The sequence below is a fragment of the Cyanistes caeruleus genome, chromosome 1, assembly GCF_971803275.1.
Source record: "Cyanistes caeruleus chromosome 1, bCyaCae1.hap1.1, whole genome shotgun sequence".
Lineage (NCBI taxonomy): Eukaryota > Metazoa > Chordata > Aves > Passeriformes > Paridae > Cyanistes > Cyanistes caeruleus.
In genome coordinates, this window is record NC_141701.1 from 11,718,185 (window position 1) to 11,728,406 (window position 10,222).

Here is a 10,222-nt window from a genome sequence, read left to right on the forward strand (position 1 = left end):
GTTCGATGCTGCCTTAGGATGGAGACCAGGACATTGCAATTTTCAGAAAGGGCAATTTCAAGGTGAAAATGGTGACCAGGTCTGAAAAATATATAAGATACTCATGTGGTCCTCAGCCAAAAGGACCATTTAAAAATAGACAAACTATGACTCTCTCAAAAACAAATGTGTGCATTGCATAAATCAAAGTTCTCACACCCACCATCAAAGTTTAATCACTTAATATGCTGGTTCTTTCAACATGTTCTGAAACTTTGTATACAATAATACAAACGATGGGGTAACGAAGCAATAGCAATTTATTCTGCTGTACAAACGGATGTTGCATTATAATCCCTAAAGCAATACAGAGGCTGTTTGCAGATGTTACTACAATTTGGCATTTATTTTAATTGCTCTGCAGCGCAGCTCATGTGAAACAAAGTCATGGGATGACCTACACGTTCACCTATTAAGGGTGACTTAACTGCAAGGGGGAGAAAAAAGTGTTTTGAAAGTTTTCAAGGTTTCACTAAAATACAAACCTCCTGCAGTTGTTTTGAAAGGATGCATCAGGGCTTCTGTCCAAGCCTGAAAGCATGGTAGGGCAGGGGGTAACTTAATCAGCCAGGCTATGCAGCACACATATTTTTACAAGTCTTGCAAGAATGACATCAGTAAAGTAACTCGAGATATTTTGATGTCTGACATTCACTCAGCAAGTGCTAAGAAAATATGCTTACTGCACAGATCACTGGCTTCTCAGAGTGGGAGTCAAGGTAACTCGTGAAAGTCAGTGCACTTTGCTTTATCACTGACCAGGTCCCTACTCCCTCCTTTTCACTTTCTACTCCCCTTCTACAAGTAAAACTGTTTTTAAAGTTGCTCCTGCTCAAGGAGCTGCCTAGAAGCAGTTGCTCCGCTGAACAGATTTCAAGCAAAAGGACAAAGTTAAACATGAGGCAAAGTATAAATAAAAATCAAGACTCTCTTCCTCCTCCTTTCCACTTGTGAGCGATGATCTCACCACTCCGGGTGGATTGCAAGGGTGGCTTGATCTCTTTCAGGAAAGCACATTCTCTAACCTTGATACTGCAGCTATTTATACTTCTCTCTTCTCACCACAAAGAAAAGCAGCTCTAATAATCTTTCCCTTCATTTTAGTGAGAGCACCATGCTGCCTCCCAGCAGCAGGGTCAAGCCTCTGCCCACGAGCTCCAGCTCTCTGTAACACCAGTGCTCTTGGTTGCTACCTCTCCTTCTGGCTGCTCACTTTTAGACATCTGAGATCGGATTTTCCACTGGCTGGAGCATCACATTGCCAGGCACACAGGTGCAGGATGACAGCCCTGCTGTGCCACACCATCTTCTGCTCACAGGGCACAGAGGGAAACAAATCCATGGGCTGAAAGGCAAGAGGGTTTCTAAAATTCAGTCAGAGCTCTAACCCCTCTCCCCCTTATTTATCAGAGGAGTAGGATGCCCCATTTCACATAACCCTGGGGACATCCCAAGCCCTTTCCACCTCACAAGAGGCAGGACCCATCCCCTGTCCCCCAGGGATCAACCCCAGGTTGAGTTGGGGGAGTTCAGGCTAAGGCATGATGGAATGCATATACAGACCATAGAGGAGCTGACAGTCTCTAAGGCCAAACCCCATTTTTTCAGATTAAACCAGACACACTGAGCTGTATTCCTCTTGAGACACCACAGGAAGTGGGGACAAACATTATGAAACCAAGTTTATTAAAACTTTCTACAAGTCAGACTTTATCATCCAGGTTTCCACAGACATATCCATATATACAAATTGGACATAGTGTTTTTAGCTTTTCTGGCAGAATTTTCTACCAATATATACAAATGTACTGTTTTTCATAGAAGGGTTAAACTGTATCACAGATACAAATGTCAAGCAATCATGAGAGGTTTAGTGCAACGGAGAGCTGGAGCGCTCTGCTCTTAATGCTCATGATTCTGTCAAGTTAGTATTGCCAACAATAATTCACATTAAACTGCTCTTCGACACCTCTTATTAGGACAAAGTACAACAAAACAGGAAAACAAAACCCCAAACAGTAAGGTATGTACAAAGTACACAGTCCATGAGGTATACATGGTATTCTCACAATGCGTGGTGGGACTGCAGCTTGCCAGGGTTAACCCTTAAAATTACTTCACTCAAACTGGGTGGTGTTGGGAACATGCATCACCCACCTCACGGCCATTTCAGAAGCCACACTCTTGCCTAAGGTGAATGGACATCTCTGCATAAACCACTGGACACATGTGAAACGAAGCAGAAATTTTAGGCAGGACTAAGCTTTACTTACCCCCAACCCAGGAAGCTAATGATTCAGATACATTCATTATCCACACATATTGGAAAGACTATGAATAATCATGCAAAATAAAAAAAAAAAAATAAAAAATTAAAAAAATAAAAAGGGGGAGGCTGGAGGCAAACAGCATACCTGAATAATCAGCTAAGGGTGTACGGAGATTTTACTTTTAAGACTAACTTTTTGGGGGGAGGAGGGGGAAAGAGGAGGCAATGTGGTATTTTTAAGAGTTGAGCTGGTTGAAAAATATGGCCATGTTTACAGGTACTGTACAAGACACCCCTTATCCTTTCCCAGGGAAAGGAGCCCCAGCTGATAGTGTTATGGTCTGGTAAACGGATACATTTTGGCACTGGGAGCTAACGAGACCTGCTACTTGACAAGCCCGCTGAGGGCATAACATTATATAGGCTACACCGTGCTAACGTGAGGCTTAAGTCTATTGAAAATGCTTTCCTGGTCAAAAGCAAATGGAATCAGAGGGGATCCAGCTGGGAGATCCACTGGTTTCTGCTTCAGAAAGAGCCACAGCAGTGATTTGTCTTACAGGTGGGTCTAGGAGCTTCACAACTCTGAAAGCAGGATCAGCTGGAAGAGCAGCAGCAAGCAGAGAGCTGGCCATGGTGGCGAAGACCTCCTTCCCTCATTAATGTGTGCTTACAGTCACAGAGCTGCTTTGTGAGCTGGCTGCCGGGGCACGCCAAGTTGATTCCCCTTTGAACCATTTCTGTCAGATTTGTTCAGGTAGAGGTCTGCCCCTACACATCGTGGCCAGGGCTCCACAGCTCTGCAGCCGCTGCAGGAAAGCAGAAGGAGCTGCCTTTCCATCCCGCACCCTGCCAGGCGTAAGACTCTGCAGCCAAGACTGCCCAGTTACAGCGGAGGAGGATGCGGGAGGCAGAAGAGCCGGACAGTTCTCACAGAGCTGCACAGGTCTGGGGCTGGTGAGACTGACCAGCAGAGCAAGAGGATGGGACTCCGAGTACACTTCAGGAGTGGAGATCTCCAGGTTGGCATTCATTTAGACAAGGTCACTTTTCTGACCATACTGGCACTTTAAGATGCTGTTGAGTTTGCAGACGTGGAAAAATGAAACCCTACAAAGATGCCGGAGGTAAGAACCGACGAGGTTTTTGAGATTTCGGGTTTAGCAGAAGAAGGAACTAATATCATCACTGTCTCCATGATATTCTGGCACAATCTGATCCGAAGTTCCCGTCTCCTGGTCTGTATATCCAGGCTCCAAGACTGCCTCGAACCAAGGGTGAAGCAAGATCTCTGGAGCAGTGAGTCTTTCAGAAGGCTCCCGCCGCAGGAGGCTGCGGATGAGGCAGCGGGCTTTGGGGGAGACGTGGTCAGGAATACAGAACTGTCCACGTCGGATTTTGGAAAACAGAGTGCTAGGGTCCGAGTCATGGAAGGGATAGCGTCCCACCAGCAGGGTATAGAGCATCACTCCCAAACTCCACACATCAGCCGATTTTCCAGAGTAAGTCCCTGTCGTGTTTAGGATCTCAGGGCTGACGTACGCCGGGCAGCCGTGCTTGTCCGAGAGCGCGTCGTCTTCGCCTTTGATAATGTGTGTGTCTTCCAGGCTCTCTAGACGCAGCTGAGTCCTGTGGAGGGCAGGAGAGGAAGCCACAGGTAAGAAAAAGCAACATGCAGTCATTAGCAAGCACAGCAAACCCCTGCCATGGCCCCACTCTCTCTCACATTGGCACTGAGAGAGGAAACACCTCTTAACTTGCAGCAGAGAAGCTGTCCAGACTCCTGGGAATGTGTAATGGAAGTGCTGCTGTGTGCACTGGGCCAGCATTCAGTGACCCTCGCGTTTTTTCCTTAACTAGGGATTTTAACAACTAGGGGACTCTTGAGGAACACCAAGTCAGTGTCTACCCACGCAGGTTGCAGTGCCACTGCAGGGGGTTAATTGGTGACACGGCACCTTACAGCCACTATGTGCTATTCAGGCTTTGAGCAAACAGAATCCAGCTGCGTGATTCCACAAACCACAAAGCCCAGCTTCCCTCTGCACTGGTGAGGATCATTGCCTTCCCTGAGCTTTTTATTTGTTTTTTTTCAGTTTGTAATTTATTCTTTTTGCCTTTTGGAGCGTATCACCACACCCACCATCTCCAGGTGGAGATGGGTCCACCCCAGCCTCCTATTTTGGAGGGTGAGGGGAGCTCTGGTCGGCAGGGAAGTCATCAGCCAGCCCTGGCTGGGCTCTGCACCGCCTGGCAGCCTGCTGGGCTGTAGATATGTTGGCTTCAGCCTGTCCTCAGCCTGACCTCGGCAAATACCCATTGGTTCTGCAAACGGAAAATATGACTCAACGAGAACCGTGGGCCCGGGATTGGCTGCGGGAGCCCTGAAACTGCACCTGTGCGAGAGCCCGCGTCGCCTGCCATTGCTTAACCCTCTTCTTGCCAAATGTGATGCACATGACATCGCCTGTGCAACACGTTATTTCCAAATGAGTGAGACTGTGTGCAACGTAACATTTCAACAAATGTTTCATCTTCTTATGGGAGGGAAAAGCTGCAATAGTTTCCTTCAAAGGAATAGCTTTCTTTACATGTCAACATATGGCTGTTTCTGTTTCAGAGGGGCAGTGCTGGTTAATTTTCTTATCACATTTGTAAAAGGTATCCTGAAGAATCATTAGCCCAATTTAAGAAAACAAACAAATTCCTTTTCTTTTGCATCAGTAATATCACTTTACATTTTTAAGACATTAAGCACAACTCCATTACAGCTTTTACTTAGTTTTTTAACATTCCTTGGGATAAGCAGCTAGTCAAGAGTCAGTTTTACTGTATTTCTGACTCTGCCATGTGCGGTGAAGCGCTGCAAGAGCAGCAAACACTCCAGGGGAATACTGTATTATTTCCCTAATCTAAATTTAACAACTAGATTCTATGATCTCCTCTATGATCCTAGGCTTTAGGCTAAGTTTTACTAAAGTGATTTTCTTTGATGCAGGATTCCCAAAGCATTATTTAGCCACGTCCCACCTTCCCTCCTGTATGCGCCCGCAATCCAGGGGCACAGGGGGCATGGAAAGCACGGCAGCGGAGGAGGGAGAAAAGCCTTGAAGTGCACAGCAGCATCACTCTGATCAGCAAAAAGACCCTTCCCAAGTGCTGTGGCTCCTTGCGGGTCACAAGGCAACTCTCCCGAGGAAGGACCAAAGCTCCAGCTCCTCACAGGTCCTGCTCCCCCAGCCGGGCTGCTTCCTCCTCCCCGGCACAGCACCTCAGCCTCCCCCTTCTCCCTCTCTGCCTTTTATTCATCTGACACTGAATGAGCGGCACACATGACATCTTCTGGCGCTAACGAGCATCTGAACTATCATCCCTTTGTCTGCCAGCGGGTTTCACTGAACTTCTGCTGAATGAGAGGAAGCTCCCGGTGAGCTTCCTCCCTTTCATCAGTCAAGATCCAACTAAGAGGGAGTGTGCACGGTTAGATCCGTGACCTACTACACACACGTGATGAGGACCTACTCGCATTGCTCCCAGGTGATGCCCGGCTGACGGGGCTGTTTCCACTCCCTGGGACGCTTTTTGTGTCTCTGGATGTGGCATTCCTCCCTCCCCACTCACCCCAGGGCTGGCTGCTGACAGCCACTTACCTTTCTTCATTAGAGAAGACAAATTTCCTGAGCTTGAGGTCACCAAGTACGATGGCTGACTGGTGACAGTGAGCTACAGCAGAGACAATCTGCTTGAACAGCCGGGCAGCCTCCTCTTCCCTCAACCTCTTGCAGCTCCTCACGTAGGAGTGCATGTCCCCAAAGTCCTTTTCAAAGAACACGTAGGCCTTGGTATCCCCAAGAATGACTTCGACCACGCCGGTGATGTTTCTGTGTGACGGCAGCTGAATGTAAGGTCGGATCTTGTCCTGGTAGTGTTTGAGGGGGAACACCTGTACAGAGGAAATTAAACCCAAATTCATTCTCAAGGGCGCTGAAAGCTGCAGCTCGCGTAGCAACTCTCCCCAAACAATGACGAGGGAGCTGGAGGGGCGCCAGGGCTCGGCAGGACCGGCAGAAGCGGCTACCGAGACCCTTCCTGTTCGTTTTATATTGAAAGGTTGGGGGGGAGACTAAAACCACCATTCCCAAAGCCTTCGGGGGGAAGGCGTTCCGAAGCAAGCCGGTGTCCCAGCTCGCTCGCAGGGCGTGCAAACGCCGCCGCGGGCTGGCCGGGCGTTCCCAGCCGGGGAGCAGCGGGAGGATGTTCGGCAGGGCTGTCCCCGGGCAGGACCCGCTCCCACCCGCGCAGCTCCCGCTCACCTTGCAGCGCAGCTCCCGGCCCGAGCTGACGCTCAGCGCCCTGGACACCTGCTCCCGCTCGGCCAGCGGCAGCAGCAGGTACGAGGCGATCAGGCTGGGACCCGCCGCGCCGCCGCCGCCGCCGGGAGAAGCGGGGGCACACGGCGACCCGGGAGCGCTCAGGCAGTCCGGGGGGCCGCATTCGGCGAGCCGAGGGCACTTGGCGGCCGGCGCTTCCTCGGCGGGGCCGTCGTGCAGGGGCTGGAGGCGCTTGGCCGGGGCGCTGCGGCAGCGGGCGGCCGGCAGCAGGGACGCGGGGCGGCTCATGGGGGGAGCGGAGCGGGCGCGGAGCTACAGGCGGCCGCTGCGCGCTGGGCGCATCCCTTCGCTCTCCCCGGCGAAACCTCGGGCCGTGTCCACCATCTGCTGCCGGGTCCGCGCTAAAGTAGTTGGAGGCTTTTAAAAAAAAAAAATTAAAAAAAAAAAAGGGTGATTCTCCTCCTCCTCCCGGCCCTGACGCACAGGGAAATGGGAGGAGGGAGGCTGGGACACGCCTGCTCCGCTCGCTGCTCTCCGCGCCCCGGCCCTGTCGCGCAGCCGGGCGGGGCGGCGGGCGAGTCGCTGCAGGGCTCGCTGGGGCCGGGCGGGGCGGCGGGGACCCCCTTCGACCTTAAATAATTATGTCAAAAAAGCGAGGCTACCTTCCTTTCCAGGACCTTCTCGTCCATACAACTGCAGGTTCCCAGCCCCAGTTCTTACTTTTCACTAATCACTAAATAACCATCCCTCACCCCAAGGTTTGCATCACGACGCTGTTGTGTGAGCATAAGCGTTTGCTCATGAGCTTAGACGTAACGCGCATCATCAGAAATACTTGGCGCTGGCTGTTTCCCATGTGAAAACTATCTGCTGTCCGAAAAAGGAATAGCTCGGAGAGCCAGGCGGCAGCAGCAGCTGAAGTGACCTGAGAGGAGCTCTACAAGGCTCAAAAGTGTGGTTTTAAAGGAGTAGTAAAGAGATTTACAGCCGGGATTGGTAGAAAATAGAGGGAAAAAAAAAAAAAAATCCCGGGGGAAAAAAAGCAGACAGCTGTAGTTTTGACAAGAAAGCTTCAGAAGTAAACTCTCCAGTTTTCTGTTTATATATATGCAAATTTTCGGTAATTTAGTGTTGAGGCTTCCCTAATATTAACACAGGGACCCTGTATTTTGTTATTCAGTAGAATCAATTCCTGCTCTGTTTTGGTTTCCACAACCCAGGTCTGTATGAGCACAGAGGGGGCCGAGGATGGGGACCCCCAGCTCTGAAGCCCGTGATGCCACGCGTGCAGGTATTTGCTCAGATTCCTGATAGATAACTGCACAGCAAACCCATGCATGCCTTCAGCTACTTCTAGTGTATTTTAAGAAACACATGAAACTCTTGTGCGGGATGACTCATAGCATAGCAGTCCCATTAATGCATTTAAACATAAAACGCATATGCCATAAAGGGATATCCCAGGGCCTGCATTTCTTTCTTTCTTTCTTTTCCCCAGAAATACAATTCCGTTAATGCCTGCAGATTGTTTCTGAGTGATTCACCACAACTCTCAAAGCACGCTATTTTATTTGGTTCCTCTTATAGGTAAAACACACGCAAGTATCTATCAGACCTTTTGTTTTACTTCTGCCTTCCTGGAAGTTTAATGATTGGAATGCTGCTGCTGGGTGAATTTAGCTGGTAGGATGCCATGTGTGTGGGCTGCTTCCTACAACTGAGACAGCACAAGGTGAATATGTGTGTGGGAGGGGAGGGTGTCAGTACACCTTTGGGGACAGGGAAAGGGTGCAGACACATCAAAACAGCAGTGGACCTGCATAAAGGTACTCATGGGCATTAGTAGTGTGCACCAGTGTCCCCTGTGGCTCCCTCAGAACTGACATGCAGTGTGAGCAGGAATTAAAGTGTCGGGTGTCCTCACTCTCCCAAAGATCCCCCTCTCCCAGCTCCTGTGTCAGATCACTGTCCCTGCTGAGGAGAAGTGCCATACTGAGGATCTGCTACACACATTGTTGGAAGCTGTGTCCTTCACCTGCCCAGCCTCCCATCTATTTAAAACCTCTAGGTCCACACCATGGGGACACAGTGGCACCTGAGCAAAGTGTTTGGTTCAAGCTACTGGCAGCCAAACGGGGGGTGGCACCCACTGGTCCCGAGGAAGGGAAAAAGATACCTCTTGTCATCCTGGCTTCCCAAAAAACCTCTGGCACGCGAGGAGAGCAGAGGTACACACAGCACTGTACCTCGCAGTCCTGCCACATTTTCCTGGTGCCTAGGCAGCCTTTTCTCACAGGGATTACAGCAATTTCATGCTCTGTATGTGTGTTCCTGCTAACTGGAACCCTGAAATTCAGCATACAGTCCCCAAAGGCCAGGAAAAGACAACTCCTGGGGCATCTATACCAGAAGCACTGGTGGGTGCCCTCTTCTAGTTGACTGTATAGACTAAATTACACTTGACCACATGTGACTGAGACAAACCAAAGCCTAAATCTCCCAGGTCTTTGTAAAATGGGTGAAGTTCTTGACAGAACGAAACTTCTGTTGCTTCTTTAAAATGCCTGGCATGTTGTCAGGTACTCAAAGCATTAATGTCATGGCTAAACATATAGTAGCAATTATTACTCAAGTTAGTCTTATGTTTTGGATACAGAACATAGGAAAAGGTCCACATCCAGACTCCCCTCCATCCCCACCAAATTAATTTCAAGATGCAGAGCAGAGAAGTGATTCCCACTTTGGCTTTTCTGGTTTTTCTAATTTTGGCCAAAATGCCAAAAAAAAAAAATAAAAAAATGCAAAGGATGGTGTCTGATGACCTGCATGGCATGCTCTTTCTCAGAGAGCTGAAACTTGTCCTCCTTGCCCATCTCTGCCAGTGCTTGCGTGCAACCCTGGTTTGGTTAGGAACCAGTGCTGTGAACAGGAGGAATGAAGCGATTTGTGAAAAACTGTTGCAACATTTCAGTATTATAAGATTTTTGCAGAAAATGGGGCTACCACACTTGCCATAGGAGCCTTGTGTTTGTTGCAGGTCATACCACTGTCTTTTAAACATCCAGGCTTATCTCCTGCATTAGTCTCCTCCTGAAATAAAAAGCTATCTTTTGGGTCTTCCTTCTATTCTCTGCACAAGCCTTCATCATTCCATCTCCCCCTTCCCCAAAAACGACTTTTCAGGGTCTACCTGCTTAGCATATGTGATGAAGACTGTCATGGTAATTCCCAGTTGTGCCTGTGGTAAAATTTGAGCCTGTGAACGGCTTTACAGCCTTTCAAAATGAACCAGGGCAATGTTACACATCTCCAGTGGACAGCACTGAAAATCATTGTGGAACACAGATCAGAGCACAATTACAGACCTGATGCTGGGATAAAACATTGACTCTGTGGATGAATCTTGCTGTCCAAGTGCCAGAAAAAATAAACTGTTCTGAGCCAGCAGAATACAAGGAACCATCACTCAGCCCTGATGTTCCAAAGGGACTTGGTACCTGTGAGATGGGCAGGAATGATGTTTTTAAGTACAGTCCAGTAGTCTTTATGCTTGGAAAAGGACAACACTGTACAACAGGCACCT

At 49.1% G+C, this 10,222-nt stretch overlaps 1 protein-coding gene across 1 annotated transcript; it reads right to left on the minus strand.

The window, feature by feature from the left end:
* Positions 1-1,708: 1,708 nt before the first annotated feature.
* TRIB1 (tribbles pseudokinase 1) lies at positions 1,709-7,577 on the minus strand. Its single transcript, XM_086875329.1, has 4 exons — positions 7,392-7,577; positions 6,622-7,056; positions 5,959-6,251; positions 1,709-3,937 (listed from the first exon to the last, which is right to left on the minus strand). The coding sequence occupies exons 2-4, from the start codon at positions 6,925-6,927 to the stop codon at positions 3,469-3,471; spliced, it is 1,068 nt and encodes a 355-aa protein (XP_086731455.1). The 5' UTR covers positions 6,928-7,056; positions 7,392-7,577; the 3' UTR covers positions 1,709-3,468.
* Between the last annotated feature and the right edge of the window lie 2,645 nt (positions 7,578-10,222).

Coding starts and splice junctions, on each gene's coding strand:
- TRIB1 (XM_086875329.1), bottom strand. CDS start 6,927: ATGAGCCGCCCCGCGTCCCTGCTGCCGGCCGCCCGCTGCCGCAGCGCC. Junction 6,252..6,621: donor GCCGGGAGCTGCGCTGCAAG/GTGAGCGGGAGC, acceptor TCCTCTGTACAG/GTGTTCCCCCTCAAACACTA. Junction 3,938..5,958: donor GTCTTCTCTAATGAAGAAAG/GTAAGTGGCTGT, acceptor TGCCCTCCACAG/GACTCAGCTGCGTCTAGAGA.